Source organism: Acipenser ruthenus, chromosome 14 (genome assembly GCF_902713425.1).
Source record: "Acipenser ruthenus chromosome 14, fAciRut3.2 maternal haplotype, whole genome shotgun sequence".
In the NCBI taxonomy this organism is placed as follows: Eukaryota; Metazoa; Chordata; class Actinopteri; order Acipenseriformes; family Acipenseridae; genus Acipenser; species Acipenser ruthenus.
The window spans coordinates 9,317,378-9,332,498 of record NC_081202.1 but is presented as its reverse complement, the minus strand read 5'-3'; the positions used below and the strand labels follow the sequence as shown (position 1 = coordinate 9,332,498).

At 37.0% G+C, this 15,121-nt stretch overlaps 1 protein-coding gene across 1 annotated transcript in view; it reads left to right on the top strand.

The window, feature by feature from the left end:
* The window catches only part of tmem117 (transmembrane protein 117), a 57,745-nt gene that overhangs the window by 3,096 nt on the left and 39,528 nt on the right, over positions 1-15,121 (top strand). The window contains exon 2 of the mRNA XM_034032661.3: positions 763-1,069. Within this exon, the coding sequence (XP_033888552.1) occupies positions 790-1,069 (280 nt within the window). The 5' untranslated portion in view covers positions 763-789. The remainder of the gene's footprint in view (positions 1-762; positions 1,070-15,121) is intronic.

The following is a 15,121-nucleotide window of genomic DNA, read 5'->3' as shown; positions in this document are numbered from 1 at the left end:
GTATTCATGGCTTGCAAGCAGGGGCTTGGATTTGGTGGTTATATATGGATACTGTAGTGCACTCTAGCTACTGGAATGTGTATGAGCAAACTTGGAGACGTGGCCTCATGCCAGGTAGCGACCACACTTTCAAAATAGTGGTTGTCGCAATTTGATACTCTGTGCTTTCCAGAGCACAGAAAACATATTACAAAGAGGGTGATCAAAACATAACAGAGGCAGGAATAAAAACCGGACATTTATGGGGTACTGAATTTTAAAGGTAAAAAAAAATAATTACAAAAATAGCAATAAATGACATACTTCTGAAAAAATAACTAACATGGTTAGTTGTATTAAAGGGTTGTATGAAAATGTACAAAATAAAAATAAAAAAAAACCTTGTCAGTTATGCCTTGCAAGACAGGGCCTTTTCAGTAGTCTTTGAGTAGATGTGGAAAATGTTAATCAATGGGAGGTCAGTAATCCTGTCTGGACAGTTCTTTCTACATATAATAGTGTGCTTACAGTTGTACGGCTTGTGGTCTAACATATTGCTTGGAAGCTTTCGTGTAAATAATTTCAGTTGTAATTAAGCATTTACATGTACTGACCAAATCGGGACCAAATACAAGTCACTTGTATGGAACTACATAAACAAAAGAAATGAACATACATCAGCATGGATCACAGCATTTCTTTGGACACCCTATGGTACCATAAAACATATATTTTTAAAACATTACACTGAGGATCAATAATGTTTTAATTTTTTTTTTATAGATCGACTGCTGGTTGAGATCCACCAGGATGGAGATTGCTACAACATTTCGTTACTATTTCCAGCACCCATGGTCTCGTCTAGTTGTGGCCTATCTTGTAACTTTCTTTAACTTCCTGTTATTCGCTGAGGATCCTATTTCGCACAGCCAGACTGAGGCCCATATGATTGTTGTTGGAAACTGCTTCTCCTTTATTGCAAACAAGTACCCTGGAGGAGGATGGAATTTCTTGAAGGTGTTGCTATGGCTACTTGCCATCATCACAGGCCTGTTCGCTGGGAAATTTATCTTCCACCAACAACTGTTTGGTAAGCTTAAAATCAAAATCACAGCAAATAATAGTTACATACTTAGATTATAGCTCAGGGTTGTTCTTTTATTAGATGTACCGTACTAAGAAATAGAGCATGGACATACCGTATACTGTGTTAGGGTGTCTAAACTGCATTTGAGTTCCAACTGAGAAAACGTTTTCATGATTGTATTTTATTTTTAAAACTGAACCAGTAAGAGTTGCTATGCACACAATGTAAAAAAAAAACCTAAACACTTTTGTTATCTATTCAAGTTAGTTTACCTGTTATGAAGAAAAGCAAACACAGTTTCAATAACATTTTGATCTGCTTCTTTAACATGTACCATTAGAGCCTGTGCATCTGAAGGATTGCAGGACTGGCGAGTTGTATGTCTGACATTATCCAACAGGGCATTCTTGTAAAGATGTTAACGTCTCAACAAACCCCCATTTACATTTCACTGTGTGTGTGTACTGTACAACAGTAGCGTGTGAAATGTTGTTCGGCAAACCTACAATAATTGCCAAGTTTGAAAAAATGAATTTTATTTTCCCATTTGTACCAATTCTTAAGGATCCCTCTACATACTGACATATGTTAATGTTGGTTGCATTATAATGTACATTTACTGCTGTATGTTTTAAACAGCCAGTATCATGTACAGTAGTTCTGTATAGGTTAAAGTGAAGCGTCTGGATAACTTGTTTCCTCCCATGCCAAGAAAAAAGTTTTATGCTAAGATCGAACAAGACCATAGCATGTGCATTTAAAGCAGGAAAGTATGATACTTGGATTTCATGCACACCTTCCACAACTCTTGCATAATCCTTGCCGTCAAGTTGTTGTCAATAAGGCATGCATGAAATCCCTTGTTATCCTCGTAACATCCTTGCATGGGTCTTGCATGTCTTGCTTGATTCTAGCAGGATGCCTCCTGTGGTATAGGCTTCTGCTGAGTCACGCTGAACTGAAGTCAAAACAATCTTAGTAGTGGTTGGAGTGCACACTTAAGGCTATATTTGTGCTTGGAAAATTAAATTAATGTCTCAGCAAGGAATCACATGCTGAGCTTAATCTGTTTCTGGTCAGATCTTCTGTATTACATTATAGTCATTTTCCTGAAGTATGATTTATTTATAAAGTAAACACAACGCCTAGTTCCCCATTTAATGGCATAGTATAATTCCTTTGAATATTAATATTAATATTGATGCACTTTAAGTGGTTGCTATCCGCTTTAGAGGGATACAGAACATCATTTAGGTTATTTCTAAAACATCGACAGCAACCGTTTTCTTCATGTGGTGTATTTGCTGTTATGCTATTGTTTTGATGACTTTTCTGCCTACAGGTAATTGTGTGGCATGGCAGTTTTTCTTTTACTAAACTAGAGGAAGTACTCCCTGTACTTTCAGCCATAATTGTCCTTTATATTGCCACCTTAGTAAGGGCATAAATGAGTATAACAAAGCATAGTGAAAGCATTGTAAAGCCCAGATACTACAGGTTTGGTAAAGCATATTACATAATATACCACAGTAAACTTGGTTAATGCTTAGTACAGCATGGGAAAACTGCAAATTTACTGTTCAAATTTACTGTTGTAAACTTGTATAATGGGCTGACATGGAAAAAAAATGCTGTTAAACTACAGTGGAGAAGCGCTGAATTTGGACAAGTAATTTAACTGCACCATTAATGCATTTCATGATCACTGTATTTTCACTGTTACTAAAGTAGAAAAGCACAACAATAGCAATTGTACAGTTACAGTGCAGTTAAATATCTGTCTAGTTAAATCAGTTTAACCTGCTTTTTGAAATGATCCTTGTATTCTCCTGAAAAAACTGATAAAGCAAAAAGAGTACGTTTGTGTGGCTGCAAAGAGCATCTTTGGTACTTTCACTGTGAAATGACCCATCTCTTGTACAGTCACCCATGTGAAACATTGAGAATGCAGATTAATGCAGTTTAAAAAAAAACAAAAAAAACCATATTTATCATGATTTGGTAAGGACACTACTTATGCTTGTAGCAACACATGAAAATGCAAATGGGGGAACTGAAAATGAAAAGAAACCATTGCTATGGAAATTATAAAAGCTTGCAGTAATTTTAACATATGTTATTAGACCAGCAGTATTTCATATCCTTCTACATTCCCTTGTATAACCTCGCCTTGTATGGCATGGATATGAAGATTTATTAAAACAACAGTAACTATATCGCAGCTATGATTTTCTATGCCAATGCAAAATGAAAAAGGGAAATGGTGTTGAGTGCCTGATGTCAGATGTTTTCTTACCCCTGGCAGAGACACGTACAATCCAGGGATAACTGGGCAGGTGTCAACTCAGTACACCCAATAGCCTCATAGCAAGTACAAAAGTAAGAGGAAATCTACAGTGTACAAATTGTTTAAAGAGTAAGTAGCTTCAAATGTCAATGAACTTGTAGCCCGTCCCACCTATTCTACATTTATATACACAGAGAGAGTAGGTGGGGCTGATTTAAAGAATGAGGAAGGAGGTTTAGTCCCAGCTCTTCTCCAGACCAGCTCAAAGCAGCTGAAAGCCAGGTTAAGGTGGATTTAGAAAATAAATAAAAATGAATCACTCAGTATTGGAGAAACAGAACCCAGAACCATTGAGAATGATTGCAGACACCGTAAATAGTAGGGGAAATGTAAACAGGATGCAGTACCCACCTCATTCCAAGAGGACCACATGACAAACAGCAAACTACGCATACAACACTACTTCAAATAAATGATGTTGACCACCAAGTGCTTTTTTCCCCTACTAAAAAAGTACTTGAATTTGTGCCCAGTATAGGTATTTTTACATGTTTCTGTGTTGGACCCAGTATAAAAATATATTGGTATTTCTTTATCACCTCGCCAACTGCTCTGTCATTTTCTGTAGTGCACTGACCGGGACAGCATTATAAGCAGTCGGAGCACTAATCATTTGTATTACAGCACAAGCTAGAGCGCATGTACGCCTGTTCATCCCTGGGTTAAATGTAATCTTCTTACTCTTGGTATCATCATGCTCTTTGATAATATTATGTTTTTTCTTCTTATTTTAAGCTGATTTAAATATGATTTTATAGTATGAACATATAGGCATTATTTTTACTCAATAACTCACTATGTTGTATTTTTTCTTATAATTTTATTCTTCTAATTGTTTGCCCACTTTGTAGTAAGAAACAAAGGATTAATATAAATGTTACATCTGCTGTCAAGTCGCATTACGCTGTTCAGATCAGCCAAATAAATAATTAAACCTGTAGCTTAAATTAACTAGCTGTTGCCAAGCTGTTGTGGCACTGTGATGCAGTTCTTAGAAGTCTAGGCCTGATGGCTTTGGGAACGTGGTAATCTCTTGTGTTGAATTTAAAGCAGTTTTTAAGCAGTATAAAGTAAGCGTGTGAGTGTGAGCCTGTATGTGCATTGACAAAGAGGTGCGGGGGAAGGGAATGTGGCTCTGAATAATGCAGTAGGCCTACATTTGTACCCAACAAGCTCTTAATCCTACTTCCAGTTCATGTGGTCAAAGTGAGCTATGCTGTATGTCATAAAAACCAATCAGAAATAATCTGAGAACATATATATATATATATATATATATATATATATATATATATATATATATATATATATATATATATATATAACACTTATTTAAATGAATATGTCTGTTTTCATGAAGTAAATGCAATGGTGCCTGAGCTTGTTTAATATCGTGGCGGGGGGGGAGTATACGCAGGGTATGAGTATAGGAGTATACCGGGAGGGAGTATACGCAGGGTGTGAGTATATGAGTATACCGGGAGGGAGTATATGCAGGGTATGAGTATATGAGTATACCGGGAGGGAGTATACTCAGGGTATGAGTATATGAGTATACCAGGAGGGAGTATACGCAGGGTATGAGTATATGAGTATACCGGGAGGGAGTATACGCAGGGTGTGAGTATAGGAGTATACCGGGAGGGAGTATATGAGTATACCGGGAGGGAGTATACGCAGGGTATGAGTATATGAGTATACCGGGAGGGAGTATACGCAGGGTGTGAGTATATGAGTATACCGGGAGGGAGTATACGCAGGGTGTGAGTATATGAGTATACCGGGAGGGAGTACACGCAGGGTATGAGTATATGAGTATACCGGGAGGGAGTATACGCAGGGTGTGAGTATATGAGTATACCAGGAGGGAGTATACGCAGGGTATGAGTATATGAGTATACCGGGAGGGAGTATACGCAGGGTGTGAGTATATGAGTATACCGGGAGGGAGTATACGCAGGGTGTGAGTATATGAGTATACCGGGAGGGAGTACATGCAGGGTATGAGTATATGAGTATACCGGGAGGGAGTATACGCAGGGTATGAGTATATGAGTATACCGGGAGGGAGTATACGCAGGGTGTGAGTATATGAGTATACCGGGAGGGAGTATACGCAGGGTGTGAGTATATGAGTATACCGGGAGGGAGTACATGCAGGGTATGAGTATATGAGTATACCGGGAGGGAGTATACGCAGGGTATGAGTATATGAGTATACCAGGAGGGAGTACATGCAGGGTATGAGTATATGAGTATACCGGGAGGGAGTATACGCAGGGTATGACCGCAACTAAACATTTTCCGCTGTGCTCATGTTTCTTGTGTTAAAAAGAGAGTTGTTGCTTAATGGTAATTAAACATGGCATACTTGTTCTGTTGATTTCAATGGAAAATGCCACATCAGTGAATACATTAATTCACAACAATTGCAGCAGGCAAGGATTTGAGGGGTGTTCATGTCTCAAGCTTTTAAAATAATTATTATTTAAATACTAGTAGAAATTGAACAAAATAAACCTGGTAAGCAATTGACTTAGACTTTTTCTAGGGAATATGTAAGACATTAACAGAACAACATCATGGGAAATGAAAGCCAACCTCATCTCATCTATCACTAAGACATCATGGTTCATAGTAAATTCATGGCACATTTATTTAATGCAAAGTAGTTTTATAATTATTTTAATGAAACCAGTAAATTGCTTTGTGTTGACATTTTACCCTGCACAGTGCACAATTTCCATCCCACTAACAAGATCTAAAACATCTATTCCATGCCCCATTAACCCTAAAATGGTTGGCATTGTAGTTAGCTGTGTTCTACTTCAGCTGACCTTGATATGACTGAGGAAAGACTATAAAAAATAGATGCCAGTGTCAGTCCACTTGCTAAAACTATAAATCTTCCATTAAAAGTTGGTGCTGTGCAAGTGGAATGGAGGCTTGCTTAACTGGACCATGTGAGTTACCAGCCATTTTCTGTCTTTTAATTACGTTTGAGATAAGTTGGGGGAAAAAAAAAAGCTTACATCCCAATGAGTCTATTAAACCGTTGCAGCTCTGTGCCTTATTGATCTGTTTGGCTTTTGCGCTTCTCAGTTTACTTTGCTTTGGTAAACTGAACAAGGATATTTACTCATGGGTAGACACAGTTGGTGTCAGATGTCATTTTGTTAAATGTTTAAATCCAATGCAAACCTTTGCTGTTTGTCAGATAATTTTATCAGACAATGTACATATGGTTACACCATTCAAGTATCTGTTAGGTTTGAATGGTATCTGCCACGCAGGTATAATACAGTGACACTGGGTAGCACCAACTAAATGTGTTTCTTGTTCAAGAGTCCGCATAGCTTTTAGGAGCAACTATATAATTTCTTTGATGTCCTTATTTCTGTTGTTCTGCAATGTCATTTTGCAGACATTGTTTTGCAGTCAGAACATGCTCTAACAAGTACAAGCCCATGATGACACTTTCCCTTTAAGATTATGGAATTTGCCATTTTGAGATAATAGGGTATAGTCACTTTTGTGAGTACATCAACATCACAGGGGTTTAAAAGTGCCTGTTTTCTATTTGAAACCATCTCATAAAGCATTCGGTACACGTTCCTGGCTCTGAAAGGTCTGCTGGAAGGGGCAGCTGTGTGATGGATGTTATCATTCTTATGCTGTTAAGAGCACTAACGGAAATGGAATCTAAACAATTTTATATAGAACAGTGCTAGACATTAGATATATCAGTTCTGTTTTTAGCATTAGGAGCCCTTGGTTTGTCCACAGTTACATTTATTGAAGCATTATTAATTTGGGTTTCAACCCTTGAACATGGCCAATGTTAACATAAAGCCAAAGGTTTTTAGGACTGGTCTTGTTCATCATTCCTGTATTGCAAAAAATTGCATTTATATATATATATATATATATATATAAAGTCAAAATAAAGTAAACAACCGCTTTTAGTTTATGGCAGCTGCAGTAAAAACAAAGTAAAATAATAAACAAGGTACTAGTGTAATCAAGATGATTATTTTTTATAAAGTGATTAACACATGCGTACATACTTATTCCTTAGTGCTCCATGTGTTTTCATTTAGTTTATATTCAATACGAATCTACAATTGTGTGTAATACGGTAATTTTGTAGCTGTTGAGTTCTGCCGGGATTATTTAGCCCAGACAGAGGAGCGAGATGTTACAAGCATCCGAATCCACCAGGTTAAACATCAACAACATCAATTAATAGAGCCTGATGCAGTGAGTAAAGCAAAGAAATGCCAAAAACGTTAATGTATTTTTATGATTTATTATTATTATTATTATTGAACTCAATATTAAAGTATGCAATACATATAACACAATATGGCTACTTAAACTAATTAGCCACAATACACCCAGGAGTGTACTTAAATTAGCGAGCTGCTTAAAAAAAAAAAAAAAAATATATATATATATATATATATATTGTAGCGATCTTGGTTCCCGCAGGCAGGCGCATCACACAGGGGGAGGCAATCCACACACAGGCAGAGGGCAGGCGCGAACCCGGGACCTCTCGCACTAAAGCACGGCGCCGATACCACTGTACAAGAGCCGGCTCCTTTGTAAGTAGCGTATATCAGGCTTATGTCATTGTGTGTGATTACGTCACCTACCAGCCCTACTGCTGCCTTCCCCCGTGCACGCTACACTCTTCCCTGCCAGCCTCAAATCCGCTCCGGACTTGCTAACCAGGCTACAGTCCGACGAGTGCGTACCAGGGTACCTGCGTCCACTTCCGACCCCAATGTAGCGATCTCGGTTCCCGCAGGCAGGTGCATCATACAGGGGGAGGCAATCCACACACACAGGCAGAGGGCGGGTGCGAACCCAGGACCTCTCGCACTGAAGCCCAGCGCCGATACCACTGTACAAAAGAGCCGACTCCTTTAATGCTTTAGTGCGAGAGGTCCCGGGTTCGCGCCCGCCCTCCGCCTGTGTGTCGATTGCCTCGCCCTGTGTGATGCGCCTGCCTGCGGGAACCGAGATCGCTACAATATATAACACTTGAGTGGGAGGATGGCTATTTAAATAGCCATTAAAATGGCCTAGGTTTAACATATTTAATTAGTCTTATCAATGATTTAGTAAGGTTGGCAGTGATATCCTCAGGCACATAACGAATCCAACATTTCCAAAAGAAAAACAAAACCAGAAAGCACCTTGAAATTTCACAACGGTTCTGGATTTGGTAAAAATTGAAACTATTGAAAAAAAAATACATAAATCAATACATAAATAGTTAAATGAATAAACTGTTTAATGTACAGTCTCTTATCTGTATCTAATGTTATTAATATATACAAAGTTATACAGCACTGTGACAGGATGGTTTGAGTGGTGCCGTCAGACCAGGCAACGAAACCAAAAACAATAGAACATACTGGGCTAAACTGAACGCAGTAGCGCTCAGCTTTTTATTAAATAAACAGTTTAAACAAAAAACACAATAATAAACAAAAGGGCACACGGGCCAAGGTAAAATAACACAAACACTATAATTGTGTTTTACAAACAAGTACCTTTGACTGTCACAGGTTTTTGGATAGCATTGGCTCTCGTTCTACATAGCTTTCTCCTAAACTCCTCTTACCTGATGAGCCCAGAGTGGGTCTTTTTATATTTGTGGCTGGAGCCTGAATTACCTATTAATAAATTATCTTATTAAGGCTCCAGGCACAGTTTTTACCCCAGGTTTTTACCCCATCCACGTCAGCTTTATGATACCAGCTTTTTGCCGGACTCAAACAACAATGGTGGACAGTTTTGTCCGCCCGCATACAAATACAATAATAATAATAATAATAATAATAATAATAATAATAATAATAATAATAATAATAATAATAATAATAATAAATATGGACAAGGGGAGGGCATCCCGTCACAAGTACGGTACCTGTTTAATTGTGCCACATCGGTAATTAGTGAATGCAACCTGGTTTTAAAAACATTATCATTCTCTTTGAAATCTGGATTAACTTTTTATTTACACTGCAAATCAAACTGGTATTCACTCATGCCAATTTGTTGAACAGATGGTGAATCGGTTTATTTATTTATTTATCTGATTGTTTAATTACTCCAGGAATAAGCCTCTATGTGGTTATTAGATCCCTTCTTTCCCTGTCCAGTTGCAACAATCATGCAAACTGCACTCATGCGTTTCAAACGCAAGTACATTTTTGGTACTGTACAGTACACATCCAGAGTAAAGCCTCCATCCATCAAAGAGTGTTTGTTGTACTTCAATTGCAACAAGAGTCTTTTATTGCCTGCATTTGCCTTAGATACATTTGCATTAGTACTGTCAGAATATATTGTTTTTGTTTATTTTGGGAACCAGTGTTTTTACTGTCCTTTGTTTGTGCCGTTTCTTTGACAGAAACACAGGAAACCTGTGTATATTAACACTATAACCTTTTCTCTATTGTCCTGTTTGCGTTAATGTGGTCTTCAGTATATTGACCCCAAGCTTAATGTAATGGACCTCCATCACTACCCTTCACCTAGTATTGTCAGTTTTTGCAAGTCTAGAGGTCTTCTTAATAATTGCATCAGTGCAGACAGCCCACATCGTTTAATGTCTGCTTTGAGAGAAATGCCTGTGGGACAATAGTATTTCATACGGTATAATGAAAAAATATATCCCCAATAACTACACTGTCAGGCTAATAACTTGTTCAATTCAAGTGTAACAACATTGTGAATCAGTGAATAATCTCCATCTTCTAACTCAGCGGCAAGATTGTTTCTGATTCCTTATACAACTACCGTCTGCATTGAAGATTACGGCTTCATCTAGTGTCATTGCTTAGCACAGAGTGGTAATCTGGGTGTAGTAACGATAGGTAGTGAAGAGTATACGACCAAAATGCTTTCCTCCCAGAGGCCATTTACACATGTACAAAGCAATAAACACCAATAGCTGGGTCAATGATGAAGATGATCGAGACAAACTAATTAATACTCTAGCCACCACTGACTTGTCTATGCAGTTTATTGTTTACTGGGCTGTTTATGTACAGCAGAAAGGATATTGGTTGAAAAAATGTATTAAGCTTCTGCCATTAAGCGCATTATAGTGATTTATAATCTCATTACAATAGCCCCTGTTCTTTGCGAACTATTTTGGATACCCTTCAAAATGCAGGTACTGTTACATTAACTACATGCATTGCTGTAATTACCATTTAATAATATTTACGACATATACTTAGAACACCATTCTTAAATTAAATAATATATATGTATTAAATAATGTAACATGTAAGTGCAAGTTCAGTGTAGTTAATGTGCCTGCATTTTTAAGTGTTTTCTCTATTTCTAGAAGCATCCCTTAAGTCTCTGCTATTCAAAAGCCACAAGAGGGAGCTGTGAGATGATTTATTTCTTTCAGCAGTACTATAGATCTTCACAGATTGTAAAAAAAAAATAGAAATAGCAGTAATTGGATCTTTCTTATGTTAGGGCCAGTTAGTATTAGATGGAATGAAGGTTGTTCTACTAGGAACCTTATTATCGGAGACTGTGAGATTTCTGAATACTCTCATATCACGTAATATTATTAATGGCATTGAATAGGTAGTAGCAAGTTCAAGTTAAAGTCTTTTGAAGTAGTTCAAAATATTCATATGTTTTATTCTTAAATGAACACGTCAAACTATTATTTAAAAAAGGCTTATCATTTCAGGTCAAGAGAATCAATGAAGTCTTTTGAAATATGTTTTCTGATATGTATGTTTATTCACAAACACCACCATAGATGATTCAAGTAAATTGGGACGTAAATTCTAACTATTAATTGTTCCTGATTGCACTGATTAATTACAGTTGATTTATATACTTCAGTAGAATTGTAAACATTTTCAACCTTATACAACCTCATCTCAGATATTTCATAAAAAAAACTGTAAGTCCCACATAAACTGATACTGTTTGGAAAAGGTCATAGTGTCAAAATATTCATTGTGTAAAGGTGAAGACTGATAGCTGCTAAATCAATTGAGATGTTGTGAGTTTTGTAGGTCATGTACTGTATGACCAGGTCCTATTGAGCTCTTCTGGATCTCATGTAGTGTGGTTCACACAGGTCAAGGCTACAGAGCACAAAGGCCTGTATGACTGCATTGTCACTTATTGGTTTTATGTGACATTGTGTCTGTGAGTAACAAAAAAGCACCTTTTTCCATTAAAGCCTTTTAGGAAACCTTCAGAATTATAGTCACTCAGTCTCCTAAAGAGTTTTACAGATGAAACTGCTTACACTGTCTCCATGACAACAAGATAAGGTCTTAGTGTCTGAATTGAATTTTTTTAAAAAAAGGCAGACTTTGTTAATTGTGCCAATTACAAAAGAGATAATTCCCTGACAGTTGCACAGAAAGCAACGATGCATTCCTCTAATGACAGAGAACATTATACCTCTATAAGTAAAACCACCATATGTTGTACTGTTTGCTTTGTGCTGCTCTGTCTCAGCAAGGTCAAAACTTGTACATGATTGTATGTCACACCTGGAGCTCGCAAATTAATCTTTAAATAGTAATGCAGGGGCTCCCGAGTGGCGCATCCAGAAAAGGCACTCCACGTGGAGTGCAGGATGTGCCCTATAGCCTGGAGATCACCGCTTCGGGTCCAGGCTATTCCACTGCCGGCCGTGGACAAAAAAGCAATACTAAGCCCATATTAAAGTTTATTAGTTTTTACAATCATCAATGAATATTGAACATATACATTTTCTGAAAAACATGGAAAATTAAAAAAATATGTACAAGTGTGACGAGTGCAGCTTTCTGTTCTTAAAACATTTGCACAAGAAGAATTACACTGGTTCTACTTATTCACTAAAAAACAAACAATGATTTGCTTTTTCAAAAATGTAATCCAAAAAATTGCAATAATTGAAAAGTGTCAAACATACTTTCGTTGAACGCATTCATGCCTAATTGCAGGCTACAGTAAGATCTCCAACTCTTTGAGTTCTGCGATGGCAACATATTCTTTCAAGATGGCTTTTTAGTTTTTTACAGTTCTTTTGAAAGCTATCACTTGCAAGGATGTAAAATATTGGGTCCAAGCAGCTGCTTATGCAACAGATGGCTTTAAAATGTATTTTAACTGCAAATGTAAAGAAGAAATCAGGGATGGATTTGAGGAACAAAATCATCCATACTGTTAATGAACATATCTTAGCTTTTCTTGTGTTCCACCATTTTAATGAGCTGAAGGGATGGACTGTTCCTGCTTAGTGGTCAAAGCTGATAAGCGTCAGGAAACTTATGCTGCCGTAAATGTTAATATTGAAGAATATTTTCAGAAACTGGCAAATCGTCCAGTTGTTGTACACAGAGGGCTGCAGGAGGTTGAAATAAATTGAGAACGAAATTGTTAAGAGCCAGGCAAAGTCACACAGGGCTAAACTGAAAAGAAAGATGTTGTTGCTTGTCCATGACTTCTTGGCAAGGCAAAAGTGTACAGACTCAAAAAAAACATAGCAGTACCAGCTCTGGCTTCCAAATCTACTGCAGAACAGGGGTCAGATTTTCAATGTTTTCTGGTAGATGACCTACAAAAAATGATAGAATAAAAATAATTTTAACCAAAAAGAAACTTGGTACAATCACCTACACCCCTTTGAACTGCTTTTACTTGACTTACAGTAGTACCACTAGTAAATAGATGGCTAACTGAATTTCCAATGAATGTATTTACTGTTTACAGTTGGAGAGGTTAATTCAAATAGTGTGAAGTACTGTACACAGGCATACCCCTACGCATGCTTTGCGTTGTCATTAACTACTATATAGATGTATTTTGTACATGCATAGCCTGGAATCAGCTTTCATTTTATAATCCAGGCCAAAGACATCCTGGATTTCCAGACAAAAAGCAAAACAATTTATTATAACCTTTTATTCATTAAACTGAAAAACGGTCATATATATTTTTGGAATAACGAGTTTCTTTTTTAGTTTGTTTGTTTTTTTTTGCTTCCTTCAGAATCCATACGTGAACTTTTAATACTTGAGTTCATACAGCTGTGAGGATATAGTAAACAAGAGACATATATAAAACAACATTTGAAACTCTGAAATACCCATTGAAATCCAGTGCGTCCCACAGGATGACATATACAGGCTTGCAGAGTCTTTTTGAGGTTGAAAAAACTTGCAACTTCAAAAGACACTCCCAGTTGAATTTTTACTTAAAATGCAGATAGATCCATTTTTTACATTTGTTCCTGTTCTGTATTATTTTGCGAACAAATATTTAAACAGGGATAGCAGTGGCAGCAATGATAATGTTTTGGGCTTTTATTTACTCAGCAATAGAGGTTCAATTAAGCTAAAAGATCTGTATTTTAATAATACTGGCAGTCCTATCATTATGGTAATATTCTTTGATGCCAGCATTATCAGCCCCTTTAAACAACGCTTCCAGGAAGGTGTGATGAGGTTACTTTCATTGTTACAGGATTGAATTAGGACAGTTGTCTTCCCCTCTATGTTTCAGATGACCAATAAAACAGAATTTACTGTGCAAATGTAAATACAGATAAGTGATACACTTTAATAAAACATTTTTCAATGAATCAGTGTTGAAGTTCTTGGTTTGTAATGAAAACATTGCTGCATTTGGTCTTGATACTTTAGTGGTCTGTTTTGGATGCCTGCAATAATGCGGTAAAATTGATAAACAACATAATAAATATAAGAAAAGATTGATTAAATATAGGATTCAGTCACAAGCTAATAAAAAATAAATCTTCAATTTGTTCATCTGTTTCCATTTTCATTTAAAACCTCACCGTACACTCTAAACAACCCCTAAACAATGTTGCATGGGTGCATTATTTCAGTTTAAAGATTTTGAGTATGATGTAATGGAAACAGAATACTCTTACCTTGTGTGAGTACAACAGAACCATTGTAAAATTGGTGGACCATAATGGTAGTAAACACTGTAAAAAGAGGACAGTTCCCTTTGCATGAAGACAGCTGGCTTTTCTCATCGGTCTGTGAGCAGCTCCGTTTATGATGTTGCAGCTTGTCAACCTGTCCTGTGTTTGATGTTCACTGTGATTTACAGAAAGCTTAAACTCGAAATTAACATCTGCTCACTTATCATTTCATTCACTAATAGCTACAAGCTCCTCCTAATGATCATGCAGAAATAGATTATGGAAGTTTGTTCCATAATACACCATGGGTGGCTAGGGTGTTAAGCACCTTTATCTTAATAGTTTACTACAGTATACCATTGTATGGTGTGTAGATAAACAGCAGTGAATCTAAAGGTATAAAGCTAAATAAGTATAATAAAACGGGTATAATAAAACATATGCCATTTTCACATATTAAATTGATATGGTGTGATTCACATGCAGGTTGGAATAATCTTGTTGTGCAGTAGTCATAAAATGACATGCTGTAAAAGGTTTAGACAAATTGAATGCTTGATGTAACTACATCAGCTGGTTGAAGTAATTCATTTTCTATAGTGTTCAGAGCTGTGGTAGATTGAAGTGAATTTAGATAGCGTGTAAACTGGACCAGCTCTAGACCTGCAGGGCAGTATAAATGGGCAAACAGTGTCTTAGAACACCAGCCGTTCTAAGCGCCAGCCAGTCAAAGGGCCACACGTCCAAGGGCAGTCTGAGCTGT